General features: G+C 37.3%; 2 protein-coding genes across 2 annotated transcripts; both read left to right on the top strand.

Annotated features, from left to right (window-relative positions):
- The first annotated feature begins 6047 nt into the window (after positions 1-6047).
- LOC110055903 (pancreatic secretory granule membrane major glycoprotein GP2-like) lies at positions 6048-9473 on the top strand. The gene is made up of 4 exons (XM_020762329.2): positions 6048-6304; positions 7340-7645; positions 8350-8714; positions 9325-9473. The coding sequence occupies exons 1-4, from the start codon at positions 6208-6210 to the stop codon at positions 9328-9330; spliced, it is 774 nt and encodes a 257-aa protein (XP_020617988.1). The 5' UTR covers positions 6048-6207; the 3' UTR covers positions 9331-9473.
- A 2238-nt stretch (positions 9474-11711) lies between these two features.
- On the top strand, positions 11712-19084 carry LOC110055899 (uncharacterized). Its single transcript, XM_020762324.2, has 6 exons — positions 11712-11812; positions 14054-14240; positions 16545-16713; positions 17035-17168; positions 17281-17664; positions 18960-19084. The coding sequence occupies exons 2-6, from the start codon at positions 14177-14179 to the stop codon at positions 18962-18964; spliced, it is 756 nt and encodes a 251-aa protein (XP_020617983.1). The 5' UTR covers positions 11712-11812; positions 14054-14176; the 3' UTR covers positions 18965-19084.
- Positions 19085-19332: the final 248 nt, after the last annotated feature.

Here is a 19332-nt window from a genome sequence, read left to right as displayed (position 1 = left end):
GCTGTCTGAAATGTAATAATGTCGTGAATTGTAATACCTGTTGTGAATTGTAATTACACTTGTCGTGTATTGTGTATTGTAATACCTGTCGTGAAATGTAATAACAAGTGTCGTGAACTGTAATAACGCACCTGTCGTAAATTGTAATAACATGCTGTCGTGAAGTGTAATACATGTAATCCGAGCTGTCGTAAATTGTAACAACACCCTGTCGTGTTTTGTAATAGGTCGTGAACCTGAGAACGAGCGGTTTTTAAAAAAAGCGTGATTTTTTTTTTTTTTTATCGACAAATAACGGTTAAAATTGATGACGGTGGTGATGGTAATGATGAGAGTGAGGATGAGGATGATGATGATGATGATGATGATGATGATGATGGTTTTATGTGAATTGCAATGCTGCTTATCGATACTGTTATGCATTCAATAAAGAAATGTAAACTGCGATTGGGAAATGGCCTTATGTCACCAGCAAGTTTAAAGAAAATACTTGGTTCACGCAGATTAGTTACTCTGAAGATGATCAATCGGTCGAAAACGTGTGGCAATAATTTTTAACAGCTTTCGACCTAGTACAGTTTTTTTCATTTGATATTTTAACGGTGAAATGTCAGCACAATATTATATATTCATGGTTGGGAGGTAAAAAGAAAAACGGGAGTGTTGCACAGCAATTTACTTTTATTCAAACCATAAATGCTATATCTTACATACCATTACTTTTATGACAACAAGTGATCGGAACACGTAACGATTATAGCACTTAGCACTCAAGACAAACAAGAATACATCGCAATTATAATTTTAGTCCAGTTTAGCAAATGTTTTAAAGTTCTATCTCGCCAAATAAACCCAATGCTATTACACTATTGATGTTTTAACAAAAACTATGATTTAAAAAATCGAACTTGTGCGTTAACTCAAGAAAGTCCAGTGTTCTACAAAAGACATCCAGGCTCGGCCCACTACAACCTTAGGAATTCATCGATATCTTTTGATGACATTGTAATGACCTCATTAAATTGTCCTTTTAGCCGCAAATAAACCGTTTTCTTTTCCGTTAGACACGTTCCTGACAACGTCAGTGCTGCAAACGGTCGGTCATCGGACATTGGCTGACTAAAAATAGCTAGTGTCCGACGAAATCTCAACTATGCCAATATTTTTTTAGCGAAAATCTTTTTACAAAGATGGCCACTACAAGGCCATTTCAATATTATGAATTTTGAATATAGAAAATGACAATGAATTGAAATCCTTCTACTTCACAGGTTATTATTACAAAACACGACAGAATGTTATTACAATTTACGACAGCTCGGATTATTACATTTTACGACAGCATGTTATTACAATTTACGACGGGTATGTTATTACAATTCACGACACTTGTTATTACATTTCACGACAGGTATTACAATACACAACAAGTGTAATTACAATTCACGACAGGTATTACAATTCACGACATTGTTACATTTCACGACAGCACACATGTGTCGTGACAATATTTGCGCGTAATCCATGTGCGTGTTGGGTGGGGGGGAGGGGTTACTCCCAGAAAATTGGGTGGTGGTGTGCGGCCCGCTTGCCAAAACCCTAACACTATTTATGACCAAAACCTGCGATTTTCCGTACCCTATTTATGACCTCATCCTTATATCAAAACCAGGAGCTCCAGATCAAAACACTGTTTCATTCATTCATTCATTCATTCATTCATTCATTCATCCATCCATCCATCCATCCATCCATCCATCCATCCATTCATTCATTCATTCATTCATTTGCCTTTTTCCTTAATGTACAGTATTTATAAATATTTTAATGTGAGGCGAGGTGACCACTAGAAACCATCAGGCTTTTAGTTGAGGCCACCTCGTACATAACAATACGGTTACATAAATAGTGCAACAGTGTGCGGCTTTGCCAGTTCAGTTCAGTTTTTTCTTGAAATTGGGAAAACTTGACAATGAAGTGATTGTAACAGGAAGGGAATTCCAGATCTTTGGACCTTGGTAAAGAATTGTGAATTTTTTTAGATTAGTCTGGCAATGATGCACGCGATAATCATTGGCTGTTCTGGTGCTATGGCATGAATTTGACAGTTTGTAAAAAAACAAGTTGAAAAACAATGGAGGCAACGGGTTGTTATAATAATCATGGGTACATAAATTTAGCTATTTGAAACGTGTTGATTTGATAAATGTCTAAAATTCCTAATTTGGAGAATAAAGGAGCAGAATGTGCTCTATAAGACCGGCCTTATCGACTCCCGATCGCTCGTTTCTCCAAGGGAAATTAAAAAAGATTCTAGTTATAGGAGTTCGAGCTATCAGAAGTTGAGAACAAATGACCGGAAATATGGAAGAAACGGTGTTTAATGCTTTTTTGTATTCATGCAGTGCACATTTAAATCAAATTTAAGAGACTGTCCGCGTAAGAGGGCTAAAGCAAATTTTGGACCTTTACCGATTGGCCTCATTTGTTCAGTGAAAGTCAACCATTACATCCAGTCTACAAATATCACACTGATTTGGATTAATTCGATTTTTTTCATTTTTTTGCGAGACGGTTTTCAAGGTGACCTCGAAACAGGCTAATTTGCCTTGGGAGACTCTGACATTTAGCTATAAATATCGGACGCTGCCAAAACACGATTTTTTTATTCCAACAGGCTAAATGTTTTACATGAAAAAGTTTTGCCTTTCTTCGATATTTTAAAGGTTTAACAATTATATTCTGTCAACGTTTGACGGAATTATGATTTTTTTTTAAATACCTCCTGCGAACTCAGGAATGTGCGAAGCGTAACATACCAAAGAGTTAAAAGCTATTTTTGCAAATGCATTCATTACCCGTTGCATTGTTTCTTCCTCCAGCTGACATTTTAAAAGACTTAAAAACGATCCGTCCTCGGTCGTGACATCGTCACTTTTTAGGATCGTAGCTTTAAAGATTTCGAAGCGAGAATCGTAGCTTTCAGTATTTCAATGTCCATTGCCAAAGCTAATGTTCCTTAGCTTGATAACTTCCATTTTACCGCTCCACGAAGGTCTTCTCGTTAAAATTGAACGAACGCCGCATTACGCTATGCTGCCACACAAAATTGGTATAGTACGTCCTTCTAGTCTTCCCATGTCCATTTCTCGCAGCTACTGTTGTCTAGCTTCACAACTTTCCATTTTACAATTCCACGGATTGAACCGAAAACCCATCTTCGTGCTGCGTTAATTATAACCGCCATGTGTAAACTCCATGTTATGGGACAAAAATTTCCCTTTCTAGTCCCCCCACCTAAAACCTGCCAAAGGTACAGGACGAAGTGTCTAGGACAAAAATCATACTTAGCAGGTGAGGGATGGGAGAAAACTATTTAATCCGGTTTTAATGAATAAGTTTATCAGAATGGGATGAGTGAGTGAGTGACTGAGTGACTGAGTGAGTGAGTGAGTGAGTGAGTAAGTGAGTGAGCGAGCGCCATCCGACTGCCTTCTAAGTTCATGGATGTTACGTCATCTATGAGCAAAAATGAGGCCAATCGGTGACGGTCCAAAATTTTGCCTGATCCATTCTTACGCGGACAGCCTCTTAAATCTTTTTCAAATGAAAAGATAGGTCCGCAATGCGTACATGTGTGGCCTGCGAGTCCACTTGCAACATGTAATAGAAGTTAAACTGAAGGGGAAAATATGAGCTAGGATTAGGCCATAATAAGTCTATTTGGATTAAATTTACCGTAACTTACATTAAAAACTTAATTCCAGACATTGGAAGAAGTAACTGTCTGGATTTCGCTCAGAGGGGAAGTATGGAGTTACAATGTCTCTCCAGGGATGACCACTACTCAATATGATGGTCAATAAAAAAAAATAAAAAATAAAAAAAAAAACAATCAGAATTGAAATTCTTATATTTTACCTTGAGTGACAATTGTACAAATGGTTAGCAGCAATCAGGATACGGCCTAGTTTTTACTGGATCATGACTGATAGAGTGGTAAACGGAATCAGAAAAAATGGAAATGCTGTCGAGCTTATGACTCTGCTTACGACTCCGATTTTTGTTTATTTGGTACTTAAACTGAAACAAATCAGTAAACATCAGCGTACATCAATACTACACATTGTAAAAAAAACAATAAAAACCTATAACAGCAAAACTATGTAAACTAACCTAATCTAACTAACCCTGATTGCCCGTGAATTCAGGCAACTTGAAAAATTAGTTCACAATGCCAGGCACATTTGTTGTTGTCAATAAAATTGTTTATACGGTAGCGCTTGCTGACAAGTTACCTGTTAAGGTTCAGAAAAGAAATCGCTACCCTTGAGACAATTTCTGGGTCAGAAGGTAGCAATATTGCCAAAATGTGGCTTTCCTTGTACTTTATGGGCTGTGTACGGTTTGCATGGTATTGTGGTAAAATGAACAACCGCCATCTTTTTTTGTTTTGTTTTTTTAATGGGGGATTTAATTTTACTGATGCATACATGGAGGCAACATTGATAAATTTGCCTATTTAACACGACGGGACGGAATTCTTCTTTTCCTCAATAAAGCAGGGACACTCCCAAATGTTGTTATTTTAAAACCAGTTAATAAATATCTTAATTAGATAATGTTACCGCTTACATTGAACAGAAAACTGAGAGAGAGAACAAACGAAAGTATAGAGAGTGAGAGAATCGGAACAAAATATTTTGAACGAGTGCTCTGGAATATAATTTTTCTTTGAAAGGAGTTCATGATAACAGTTTTTGAGGTTCAGAAATAATTAAAGACTAGGTACATTTGCCCTTTAAACAGGAGTTAGTATGATATGATGCTAAATATAACGGAATGGTGTATGGTACGACGGTTCATCAGCGGAACACTTAATATTTTTATCGTATGTAAATTAAAGTTTCATCCTTTGATCATGATCATGATGGCATTATACATGAAACGAGTTTTGTTTCTAAACTAGTAATTTAGGGAAATTTGTTTTACAGGTAGACTGGCATTAAAAATGGATTAAAATATAAAGAGATTCTATAATATCAAGAGATTACATTGATAATATTTTAAAATGATAAAGCTGCGAGTTTTCAAGTCCCCGAACAAATCTTAACAACGTATTGACAATGGCACCGTGTGCACAGAAAGTCTCCGATGGTGAACCAAACTTCCTTCGCGTGAAAACTCAACAGCAAAAACACATAATGGAGGGCGAGCGCGTGTTCAACTATAAATAAAGCTTATCCGATCAGCTGTAATATAAAACTAAAAGTAAAAAAAAAAGTTGAACATAGTGTCTCTTATAGCTAACACGATGTGTTGCTTCAATTAAAGCCCGGAAGAAGCCGCCTCTTCGATCAAAAGCCTGATACTAACTCTTTGAAGTGTTCTAGTTTCTTCACTCGAAAAATAATTGTATCCTGTTCCAAGCTAAACGAACTCGAAAGAAATATTTATTATGTTTTGAAGTGTAGAATTGGCATGTAGAAAAGATTTTTCTGCTGTAATAAGAGAGCGACTTCGTATTAAGGTTACGACAGAGAGTGTCTTGTCAGATCATGAGAAATCTTTCGGTGACAAGGGACAAAAAACTGTGTCCGGTTAACAATAATTGATATTGATGTTTTAATAAAGTTTGCTTTTACACCTGTAGCTGGAATCCATTGAAATGACTTCAACGTACACAATCGGGGACACTGTTTCAACTTCTTTGACATATTTACAAAAGTGTTCAAAGAAACGCAATGCGGGGTATGTTTTGAGCAATCTATCCTCATAAGAACGCCAAGTTTCTTTGAAAATTATAGAAAAAAACCGCAACAGAAGCGATAAGAACGTTGCTGTACACGGAACTCATAAAAATACTGAAAACATACTCTTTCCGACAAAATTTGAACGAACAAAGGGACATGATATCGATATCAGCGGCTGCATGTTTGATGTATCTTCAAATAGTGGACTTACAGTAGCCAGGTTATTAGCAGTCTCCGTATTGACTCTTGATTGACAATTTCAAGTTTTCTCTGTGTAAGCTCCCTTTCTTCAGACAATGTCAACTAGCTCGAATGTTAGCCAGCTAGTATTGTGAAGGTTTGTTTGTTGAACGCGTTGGTGAACTAATGAATTTAACAAAGCAAGATTTAAAAGGTGAAGCTCAGGAAGACTTTGACTCATAACATCGGATTTCTTCGATTAGGACTGATTGTGATGGCTACTTGGTTTGTCTCACTTCGGCTTGTTTTGTTTCTGAGTATGATTCCGTCAGCGAAGAATACAGATCTAGGTTCATTCGATGACAGCGAAGGTAAAAGAAGTATTTATTACTGTTCGTGAAAAAAAAAACAACAAAAACTAATCCTTTGATGAGAATATATGTTCACCCCCAACAAAAAAGCGTAACCCTATTTAGCGATAAGACCCGTTTAGACGAAACAATTGAATAAATAAGCTTGTGTATACAAAATAAATATATAGACCGTGAATTTTGAATTTCTCCGAAATGTGAATTCTATCCTTTGTTTCAGAAGATCGATATATCGCTACTATAAATCCGGAAAATGTATAATTCAGCAATACGGGAGTTTGTGATTTTGTTATTGCAATTCCAACAATTACATATATTAGACTATGTTGATAAGTTTTTTCTTATATGAAATGGGCTTCTTTATTACATTATGAGAAATAGCTAACTGTTAAAAGGTTTTTTTTTTTTTTTTTGTATACGATGGTCTAGTATAAACCAAATCTTGTAACACGTTTTTTTTTGAAACATAATTGCGAAGCTAAAAATTAAACCCCGATTGATCGAACGGATAATCTAACGAAGCGGCCGCCATTTTGTTAAAAGCACACCGTCAGGCTACTCGCTATCTATACTAGAAAAGGGAGTGAGTAGCGTGACCAATGAGAAAACGGCATTTGCAAAAGAATGCTAGTGGCTTAGATACTTACTAACATATGATTTTCTATGATCATGCTAAATATTTGAGTTACCTTTTCCCAATTAACTGAAAACACGTGATTTGCTAAGTTGTTTTTGTCACTTATGGGCTAACCTACTCACTTGTTGTCATACAAATTCATTTCTTTTTTCGTCTTCCTATAATTCCCTTCGTCTATCTCTATCTCTTTCCTTCGTCTATCCCAAATGATTATTGTAGTGTTTTCCTCCTGTTTTTGCTTTTTTTTGTTATATTTATGACATGAATAACCGGAGAAGAACGGTGGCAAGTAATAGACTTGAGTTTAGCAGCTCAATAATTCAAGTTTAGCAGCTCAGTAATTCAAATTTCAGTCATTCATGCCTTTTAAACCATTCTTTTCTCTGCTTTGTAACCAGATATCATTTATGAGAGAGTCGGTTGTTTCAAGGACACCATGGCGAAACCCAGGCCCTTACCAGTTCTTGTTAAAAACTACCGCCGGCCATCTGAGATTGACTGGAAGAACTTAAATAGGACCATAAGAGCATGCGCCAAGGAAGTAAAGGAGGCTGGCTATATGTACTTTGGCCTTCAATTTTATGGCGAATGCTGGAGTGGACCGCAGGCTCATTTAACCTACGATGAAGATGGAGAGTCAAAACATTGCACACTGGGAGTGGGAAAGGCACGAGCTAACTTTGTGTACAAACTTGTTTTTAAAGGTGAATGGACTTGGATTTGCTTTAGGGCTTGGGAATAATTGGCGGCAATTAGGTCCAGTCCTTTTCATAATTGACCAAAAAGGAGGCTTACAACATATCTTATAGCAAAGAGCTAGAATTTACGTGCTCAAGAGTATGATAGAATTCGAAAGTCAGAGGGGATCAGAACGATAAGCCGAGCATGATTTGTCTTTTTAGCGTGAATTTGAAATGCCTTATTTTATTTCCTTCGAGGCTTAACAATATTTATATTCCGTCACGTTCTGATGCTTAAGCCATTGAGGTGTACTGTGTTCTCCATGTCAACTGATTTAAATCCAAACCAAAAGCACACATCATTCAACACAACATAGTGCAACACTTTGGTTCTGGCATGAGAATGGCACTCATTTCGCCACCCTGTTTAACAAGATCTTGATCCTTCTCCTCACAGCATCTTACTACACGATACAACGATGCAACATGTTTGGTATGCTACACGCGTCTGCTAGAGCCTTTTTTTCTCCTTAAAATTATTTCTTTAACTCATTTAATAATGTTGTCTTCGTCTTCGAGCAACGAATATGACCGCGAGCGAAAGTTTCGTCCTGCGCAGACTTTCTCCTAGGTGCGTATTTCAGACACATTTTGTTCAAGGAATCACGAGATTATTCCAAATAAATGCTGACAACTACATTATCTCTGTTAACTCAATTCATTCCCAGAATGCAACGAATACAAAGCTCTTCAATCAGAGGATCGTTCTGTTCACCAATCCTACACCTCCTCTGCAGCCTGTGACGTCAGCCTTAAGGCCGCATGGTACAGATTCATGGGTAAAGCAGGCAATGCCATGGCGAACTCCTGTCCACGACGCTTCCAGTGCGGAACCATTGTACCGGGTTGGCTGAACGGAGAGCTTCCTTCTGTTCAAGAAGGGATCGTTTCCAGAAGGGTTTGCTTTCATCAGAGCCGAAATTGCTGCTACGAATCAATTGGGGCGAAAGTCCGAAACTGTGGAGTGTTTTATGTCTATTATCTTTCCCCTGCACCATACTGTCAACTGAGATACTGTGGCAATGGAAGGACGGTAAGAACGACGGAAGTGTCTATGTAAAAAAAATCTACTACTCTACAGAGTTAAAATAATATACAATGCAAATTTTATTAGCACTCCCCAAGGGGGCTTTTCAGTACTAATACTACTAAGTAGTATTTGCTCTTCATCCTTCATCGTACTGTTACTTTCATTGCAAGCCATTTTGTTATGTACGTAATAGTTTTGCAGATGTATCAGGAAGCCCTAGGCCTGAAACAATGGTCTGAAAAAAAAAAAAACTCACATCTAATCAATGAAAATGTTAAGCCCAATCAAAGTGTTCATATTGAACCTCAAGCAACAAACTTGGAGAAATTTCAGAACATAGTCACGAAAAAGCCTTGATGTTGTCTGGAGAAATTGACTGATGGGAATAATATGGCCTTACGTACATGTATATCTAAAACTGCCCTGATTATATATTCTAACGCGACAGAATTAGCATGTGTTACAACACGTGCTCCAACCATCCGAGAGTACCAATGAGTTTTCATTTTCTTCAGTTAAGTGCAGTATATACTTGTTTTGTCCCATATATGATTTGCAAACTGTTCACAGTAATTTAGCTGAGTCCTTGTTTCTTTTTTTTTTTTTTTTTCAGGATTGAACTACTACACAAAATCGAGGAGAGATAATTTAAAACCACTAAGATGAAAAAAGAAAAAAAATAGGAATATGCAATAAAATGGCTGTGATAATCTAAAAATACTTTTAACCTGGTAAACTAATTAAAACAGCTTTTCAAGTTGCTTTTTTACTCCTGTTTTATATGACTGACATCGTCACTACTTTATCATAAATGCAGACAATTCCTACCCCCACCCCACCCCCACCCCTGCCTTCAATGAAATCAAATCTATCTGATGTGTATTTTAAACCCAAAAAAATTCTCAATAAAAATACGTATATATTATTACAGCAACCTTTAAAACTTAAGAAAGGTTCCAGTCGGGAAACTCTGAGGTAGTTTCCGGCAATGTTTTAGCCTAAAGATTAACAGCATTTCGAATTCAGTTAAAAGAGCATGTTTCCTATTGCTAAACCCGTAATTTTGTGAGATCACGGAAAAGCCTGGGTTTCTCGCGGGACCTTCCGGAATGCAAAGAACGTTTGCGCACTAACAACAGAGGGATTCTCCTTAATAGGTGTTTTTCTGAAGATCTGGGCCATACTAAAAGCCCCTTTTTTTTCTCCCCTTAAACAGTTCCATTTTCGTAACATATCTGCAAGCTACTGTGTACAAGTGCCAAGTACGCACTGCTCTAAAAACCAAAAAATGTAGACGTGTTACGTCCTTGTGACAAATCCAGAGAACAACAAGGTAAGTTGGGATTAAGCGGACAAAGTGTGAATAGTGTGACGCTGCAGTCAAGAAACGATATTATACTAGTCTCATGCAACGACAATTACGAATTTCTTCTAAAAACCAATAGCAAAGAGCTAATCTAAATTGTAAGTCAGTAGCCCATCATGACACTACTAATGGGTTTTAAATTGGTATGACTTAACTCCAATAAATATGAAAAGTGATTTTGTAAAGAAATTTGATATAAACTTCCTAATTAAAAGACGTTCCCCATCCCCTCCATTATGGGTCCCATTATAAGCCTTGAAGTGCCGAGATCATTTTGTTGCACCCAAAGAGCCTTCCTTTACTCCACGCCTCCAACCACCTGCCCTCTTTACTTTCGTCTCCCCTATCTTCGCTTTTGACCTTCTCTGGATCCGTTATCTTCTCATATTACTAGCAAAGTAGTACCTGGGGCGCTTGTCTGGCTAAACTAATACAGCTGCTAAAACCGCAATATGGCCTATACTGTCTTTAAATTGTAGAAACATCAAAGAGTGACGCCGGTCAGGAGAGACGAAAAGAGTATTTTGACGAAAATAATATTTTAACAAACACATCCTGCATTGTGTAAATGGGAGAACTATTATTAATATTTTTGGTAAGAATATAGGGAATTCTCATAAAATTTTAACAAATGAATAAAATGTTCGCCTCAATTGCTAATAATTATGGAATGCGCTCTTTGTGAATTCATATTCAGATTTTAAAGAAATGCAGTATTTACGTTAATGTCATTTTGTGCAATTGCCGTAAGACTCAATTAAAATAATAAATGGGTTCCTCACTGACTATTTGCGAAGCCCACGAAGGTAAAATGGCTCCCACGACAGGGCGGATTTATCAAGGCCGTGACCAAAACCATTCTAAGAATTAAACATAGTCCAAACAGAGGACATCATTAGTAAACCTCTAATAAACTCCTAATCAAGTATCACTGCCCACTAACCGCCAAAAACTAAATGGTAACCGCTAACTAGCCACCTCATTATCTACGCTTAAAAATATGGGTCATTTGTGCGCGTGATACGCGACAGGTAGCGCGGTCTTGCAGAATCTACGTGAAATATTTCAATGTTCATTGCTGTAATCGATCTCAGTCTTTCTTAATCTGAATTACCCCGAGTCCTTGATTTATGGTTCATTGCTATCTCTTTATTATATTTATGGTTTTACGTTGGCAAATGATCGGTTACTGGTTTCCTTAAAGCCATAATACAGCTCCACGTCGCAAAAAGCGGCTGGTAAAGCCCAGGTGTCAGCAAATTAAATAAATCATGGAGGTTTCAAAACAGACGAGAAAACTAACGGTAAAGCCTTTGCAAAACGGCTCTTCAAGCTATGCCCTTAAATTGACTGGACATAATGTTTTTTCCCAGCTGTATTTTGCAAGAGGAAAGCGAGAAAAAGGAATAATGATCTTAGCGCGATTTGGATTTTGAAACGCATTGCTAATTAAGAGCGTTTAAAGACCCATTAGTTTTATTTGTTTCGGAAGGGAGATAGGAAATACTTTTATTTGCATGTCTCTTAATTTCCTTGATTCGTGAGGATAATATTCTTAAGTAACTAGCCAAGCCGTCCCCATTATAATTAATGTTGTTACGATGTTTATTTTACAGCTGTTAAGTTCTTGAGATAGTTTGATCAGAGGGAATTAAATAACTCCCCCCAGCGGTACCATACGACATTTGCACGCGACTTCTAAGTCCCTTAAGAGTAAAGAGAATCCTGAATACAGGTAGGAAAAAATGCTCATTTATTTTTCTAATTGTTGTAGATGAAGCTACTCAAAGGCAATGAAAGTGGTAACAAAATCTTCTCTATTTTAAGGAGACTGCGAGCCCCTAAAGAAGACAGAAACCGTCTTTCAATATATTATGTACTTCTTGATTCACAGTTGACAAAATTTTTTTTCACACTTATCTTAATAGCGTAAATTTTCAATACTTCTCGTAATTCTGTATTGAGTTAAAAATAATTCGCTTCTTACTGCCTATGCGTTAAAATTTTTGACGAGTCAAATGTGTCTACATGAATCGTGAACTGTTTCACTCACGAAGCGGAAGGTGTTTTTTCTTATTTTATTTTATCAGGGAACTGCTCAAAAAAACCTTCCCGAGTTTTCTGCATGCGAGCCGTACAGATATTAACAGTGATCTTGTAACGCCCTCAATGGTGTGAATTGCTATTCTCTGATAGACAGGACGATGTAACGTGAGAGTGAGGAATATATTGCCAAAATCTTTCAAATGCCGCGTTTTCACTTCGTGCACCAAGATAAAATTTTACTCTTTTCAAAACCCATATGTAGGTTTGGATGTTAAAGGAGCTACATCACAGTTTGCGCACCTTGAAAAGTTGAGCCTAAATTTTTCAAGTTTATCGCGGTTGTAATCCGTGTTAATCTTCTCCATCTTTTACCATCCTCGTTCCTTTATTGTTTATGATTATCCCTTTGGTGTTTTATTATCCTAATAAACTACTATTTTCAGGTTTTCTTTCAATTCAAAGGTAATTTTGTACGTCGTTAAAATAACTCAAACTACCGCGACTGAGCTCCTTTTAGACGGCCCCACTGACGCAAATTGTAATATAATTTCGCGCACAGTGACTCCGAGCGCGCTTTGTAAGAGAATATGAACGTGACTGAAAACAAAAATCCATTTCCTAAGAGAGTAAAGGTGAATTTGTAGACTTAATTAATTCTAATATATATGATACAAACAAGAAAGTTCATCTACTATTCATCCTTGTCGTTGCGTTTTCTTGTGCATCTTTTTGCAAGAAGCATTGAATATTATCATGTTGTCAGCAAAAATATGAAGCAACTTCACACTTCCAAGCTCAGTTTACTAAATACTTCATTTTCGGATTTTCTCAAGACAAAAGAGCATTTATCGATGAGTTGAGTGATGAAAATGAAACCTAAATAGCCTTAACTGAACGCGCGCCTATAAAGCACATGCAGAGGAAGTGATAGAAATACTGGCCTTCGTCTCGTGTTTCTTCTGCCTTCTTTTCGCACTCTCGTCACTTCCTCGCGTGCCTCTTAAAAGAAGACGTGTAATAAGAATTCTTTATTTGCTAATTATAATAAGCCTCCACAAAGCACTTTATTTGTAAAATGCGCAATGCGTGCTAAATTGAACGTCGTTTATTTCCTTCCGGGAACACATTAATTTTGATCTCGTTAAGATCGGCCTTTCGGTTAGAGTCTTAGTCATAGGTACGTTTTCTACTACTCAGTTAAAACATTATAACGATTCCAGTCCATTATTTCACGCTTCTTGACAAAACAAAGCATCCTAAGGCTAATAAGAATTTTATTTGCTAGCCATACAAAAAACACATGGTTTAGTTTTCAAAATTCGCAATGTGCGCGACGGCACCTAGAAAAATTAAGGTTTACTGAATTCAATATTTCAGCTAGTTATTGGTTAGAGCTTGAATGTTCTGCAGGGCTCTTTTTATAATTGCTTAGTTAATTTATGACTCAATCGTGTATTTCTAGTAAGTGCTTAAGCAGTTAAAACAAAGGCAAATGTCAGAAGTCTAATGATGCACCAGAGCTATGTCGAAAAATAGCAAGATGTCCCTCGATTTGCTAAAATTCACTTTAATTTACTGTTTTAAATGTGTAGAAAATCGCAAAATCTAGTTTTTCTTTATAACCATGTTCAATTGTAAACTAAGATCAGCCGTATGGTCTGTGGTATGATGTCTTTGTGTTAAAAGTTATGTATTGAGATATTAATTGCAGAATATTAATGACAACTTTGAAAAAAGAACTTATGTAGGAATCCAATATCTAAAGTCGAAATCATTGAAACATCACATGGTACTTTGGTTTCTAATGTTATAAAAATAATATTTAAAAAAATCCCTTGCTTCCAATATTAGGATATAATGTTGATCCACCGACGGAAAGGCGTATTGTTGTCGGACACAGTCAGTCAATCACTTTTATTATTTTCACTAGGTCTACAGACAGCTGCTGACAAGTTATTCATTCACGACGGCCACATCACAAAGCGGAGCCTGAATCGACACCTGTCGTTCACATTTCACTTCCCTCGAGCTTCACTCCATAACATCAACCAGAATGAATTGGCCACTCTTCGTTCTTGCCTCGTTATTTTGTCTCGGATTCCCCACCAGCTCGACAGGTTTGTGAAATAATCTTGTTTCCGAGTTATGGGCTTACAGTGTAGAATTTTGGCCCAACCTTTCAAACCTTGGTGTAAAAGAGGAAATATCACTTACTTGTTATGACAATGACAGAATTACGACACTTGAGTCAGCATGAATGGCAAAAATTATCTTGCCTCGGAAACAATTTAATTTTCTGTCTTTTGGACGATAAACATCGCTAAAAGGGACTCGCAATGGTTCCGGCTTCCTCTTTGTTCTTTTGACTGAGGATCCAAGTTTAGAAAAAGCCTTACTAATTATGAGTAATGTGCCGAAGTTTCCCGTTAGTTTATTTGTGTTTCTTTTTTCACATGGTCAAGTTAACTTAATCTCGGCCCGGCCTAGACCGAATAATCGCGTTTAGAACATTACAGAAAAGCGCACGCAGCAAGAGAAGAAAACCTTAACGTGTCATACAGGAACCTTGAATAAATTTGAAGATATAGCCCACTCACAGCTGTGGCTCACAAATATAATTCTGTCCCAAAGGAAAGTTTTTCTACAATAAGCAAAGGGTCTACAGGTATATGCTTAAAAAGTGTCCTTATGCGTTACCGATAAGGTCTGTTTCAGTGTTTTAAACCTTAGAAATCGAACTAATACATGTTAATTTATCCAATTAAAGAAAAGTCAAGCAGTGCACTTTTTTAATATTTGCGTTTGGGTTCATCGTTTAATAAACTCGTGGCTGAATGCATCCCAGACGTGCTCTAGTAAGTTTGAATAGTGATGATGAATGACACATAAGGAGGACATTTTAGAGATATTCTCACGAGTGTGTAATGTTTTTGTTTTAGGAAGTTAAGGATGTTGATTCATTGATATCAATTTTGGCTAAGTATTGTTTTGAAAAAATATATGATCAATTCAAAACAAGTCAAACAACGAATGCTAATTTTGTTATGTGATATGAGAAAACGGTTTGATTACGATTGTAGATTTGTTGAAAAGATATTGGCTCCATAAGGGATTTATGGATCTTCGAATCAACCGAAAGTTTCCAAATAACCGAAACAAAAAAATCCAGTAACTGCATGGCATAGTATGCTAATCAGACACAAAAAGACGACAAGATTCGCCCATAATACTAATTCACTGAACAAATACGTTTAGACAAGTTTGCTCCGGTCTTCTGTGTTCATAAATCGGCTACTGCACTTATCATTCTTCCGTAAACACAACACGTCAGTAAATGAACGCGATCACTGCAAATTGATAAGCGCACTGCCTACTCTGAATCTCAGCTGCAGAATGCGTGGCAATAAAAGAGCGATGATAAGAGCGATATGTAGTATGACAGTGGCTCCTGGAAAACAATTTTTTGGGTCTTCAGAGAGAATATGTAGGATGCGATTAACTTGCTCTACTGGCAATTGCAAAACAGTAAAAACATTATTCTTGACGTGATATTTGGATGAACTGTTTAAAGGGACACTATCATAATTTTTAGCATGATTTTGAAAATCTCAAAAACATATATCAATCATTGAAAGCTGAACAATAATGGCTTTATTTTGTAGAGCAGTACTCGGCAAATGATTAGAACCCATGAGGAAGAGAGGATGGAACCGAATTGTGACATGGATTAAAAACAAGTTTGGCTTGAAAATAAAATCGTTGATTAAATTTTGCAAACATTTTGCTCCAGTGTGGACTTTCTTCAAGAAATTGCTTTTAATGATTTAGTTAGAGCTAACTACGTTCTTATTACAAAAAGTTAAGGACCATTTCGTGAATTTATAACAGTTTTAAGCAAATATATCGTGACAGTGTCCCTTTAAGGGGTATATATTTGTAGAGCCTTTCATAATGCACGGTAGAGAGGGCGTAGGTAATTAAACGACTGTGCAGTTGATATATTTAACCATAATTCCACGAGCGCGCATTGGATATGAGTTGGATAAAGCCATCACATATCCAACAAGCTCAAGTGAAATAACTGTTTTATTGAAAAACGCCCCCAAAATATGAAAAACTAATATAAAATAAGAATAAAAAAGTCCCAAAAAATCAGGCGTACGCTTACCACCTTTGTAGAGCGCGGTATAATGACTCACACAGTACCATGATGGTTAAGCCAAAAAAGGCTCTTGAATTGCATTATCCAATGATCCCGTTTTTAATAATGTCCTAGATACATTACCCTATAGTAAAAATAACTTTGCAAACTGGGTACGTACTTCAGAATAATAAGCTGGTCTCGAAGGGTTTTTTCTGCCTTCTAGGGTCAAACTTTCCTACAGCATTTTTTGATCACTTACGTTTTTATTTCCCTTTAGCTGCACCTGAGTTTGTTCAAGTTGGTTGCTTTAAAGATATGTCTCGACAAAGAGCTCTGCCAAAACTACTGGTCAGCTATCGTGGAACAATAGATTGGAACACTGATTTAAATTACATTGTCAGGAAATGTGCGCAAGAGGCGAAGAAGAAGAATCATATGTATTTTAGGTAAACAATTAAGTGACTACTTTAAAATTAAATCTAAAGTTAATAGGCTTGAGCAAGATACTCGTCTCTTGTCCTGGAGCAATTCCCCCACCGCCACCCCTCCACCCTCCACCCCCCCCCCGACTCCAAAGAAACTCCCAAAAAAGGATGCTTAACCAATGTGCATGGCATAATGTTTCTGAATCCATCACCATGCTATTTGACATAGTAATAAAGTTAGCATAAATTCAGAAATTTACGTATTGCTTTCAGTGCTTTATTTTGTTCTCTTGCCTGAAGACTATTTCTTTTCCCAATAAAAAATAAACTTTGTGTCTGTAGTGTCCAGTTTTATGGGGAATGTTGGAGTGGAGATACTGCCCCTATGACGTATGACCGCTACGGAAAATCTACTCGATGCACCGCAACCGTTGGTGGAGAGTTTGCTAACATGGTCTACAGATTTGTAGGAGATGGTCAGTCAGTAAAATTGTTAATACTTGTGGCCTGTTTACCTTTGATTCTAGTTACCATCGATTCTCACTAACAATCAAGCACTGTATATATGTATTTTTTTTTTCAATTCAGAAAAAGAGTGTTTAAACTACGCCACACTTAGTTCAGCTAGTCGCTCCTCTACTTATCAGCTGCCCATAGGAAGCACGCCATCTTGTGACGATGGTCTCCCATCTGGATGGTACCGCTTCTCTAATCCCGCGGGCGATAAAATGGCATCCACGTGTCTTCCGTCTGGAAAATGTGGAACCGTGGTCACTGGTTGGTTAGAAACGGCTCATCCCAGAACGGCTGATGGGATTATTAGTGGCAAAGTCTGCTTCCGCTGGGGATCAAACTGCTGTCAATGGTCTCAAAACATCCATCTACGAAACTGTGGAAGGTTCTATGTTTATAAACTAGGAAAAACATTTGCTTGTCCTATGGGCTTCTGTGGGATAACTTCATCGAGACCAGGTAAGCTGCATAGTTTTTATATCGCTGTTTATCTATTATACGTTTCAACTCGTCAGCTTATTCATTTCAATGCGGTTCGTCACTGACTATGTAATATTAAGGGTTAAAATGTTACCTCCTGGACGTACAATGGGGGTCGGAAATCACCCTCACCTCCACCTTGCAAGGTTTTCAGGCCATCTTTCAAAGGTAGAAATTCGTCACTGGTAGAAATTCGCCGCGTATCAACTGTTTCTCCACGTCACTTAACACTGCCATAGTAACAAGGTATCCGCTGACCAGTATCGCGGGCTCAGGTTTAGAGCTAATCGAGGTCGCGTGATTTTTGCAGTTGGCCGGTGACCGTGTACTGGTTTTCGATTGGATCGCAGGCTCAAGTCAGGCTATTACTCTGGGGGAGAAGGAGGGAGTACGTCCAGGAGCAAAATTTGTTCGCAAATTAACCCCTGGCGCGTTGTTGACTTTTTTCCCGACGTATGCCTTGCACAATCGTCTCTTCCAAAGTTCTTGATATATTGCGTAGGTAATTTCTACAATCTTGGGTATGCTTATTGGGTATAGTTTGTTAAATTTAACTGGAGAAAAAAGCGGAATGCTTCCTTTCCAAACGATTGTTTATAGTTGGTGTATCTAGACTTAAATTTGTGTCGGCCAATCCCACCGTAGCATTTGTTCCCCTGTTCTGTTGTTACGGTGGCTTGGTATAGGATGCCCCTTGTGAGGCACTGGTTCTTTAACCGGCACTCCTCAGCATTCAGCAGCCAAACTGAACTCAGCAAACATATATGGAAGTTAAAGAAAGCCAAGGTGAACGATCAGATAGAAAATCCTGGACAGGGCGCAGTCATACTTCAACGCAACTAAAAGATGCAAATTGTGCACCTTAGACACAAAAACTAGCCACTAGCAACAAAAGATCAGAACTTGCGAACACTCGCAGGCACGCAAACAAATTCTTACAGAAAAACACCTAGTATTGTGAAAGCACGTGTGACGTCAAGGGAGCTCTATACAAACCAACTAATTAACTTTGTCATCTAGATCCTAACGAGTGGGAAACACTCCCACGAAACATTTCTGTCGATTGAAAAAAACTGAACGAGAACCAGTCCACTCTCTTTAGACAAAGCTCCATTCCTATCAAGCACTCTCGAGAGCAACTCGACCATATATCGAGAATATTAGTGCTTTTATATATATTCGTTATCTAAAAACTTAATAGCATAATTGAATTACTAGAAAACCCAGAAGATTACGTTCGTTTAAATGTGTCATAATTTCTTTTATATTTGCAGGGTAATTTACTAGGTTAAGAAAGACCAAGGAGCGTCAACAGAGGAAAAAGGATACTCAAATTTAAGTTAAATTACGATGTAATAATTCAATTGTATTTAAGATATTAAAATGATAAAATGAAAAAGGCTTTCGTTTCTAGTGGGTGAATAAAACGATTTTTGTGTCCAGGTCCTTATTTGATTAAATATTTGTTCAATTCAAGAACCTAAACTGTATTTAGTACATCCAAAACAACTGTCCCTTGGCTTTAAAAACTTTTTTCGTGTTTGATAATCTGATAATCAGATTACAACGGAAGATGCTTTAGTAATGAGCTAAATCTGTAAGAAACGAACTGCGCCACACAAACACGCAAAACCAATTTTTATTTTT

The sequence above is a fragment of the Orbicella faveolata genome, unplaced genomic scaffold (assembly GCF_042242905.1).
Source record: "Orbicella faveolata isolate gen_17 unplaced genomic scaffold, um_ofav_v1 contig_36, whole genome shotgun sequence".
NCBI lineage: Eukaryota > Metazoa > Cnidaria > Anthozoa > Scleractinia > Merulinidae > Orbicella > Orbicella faveolata.
This window is presented reverse-complemented; position numbering and strand designations above follow the sequence as displayed.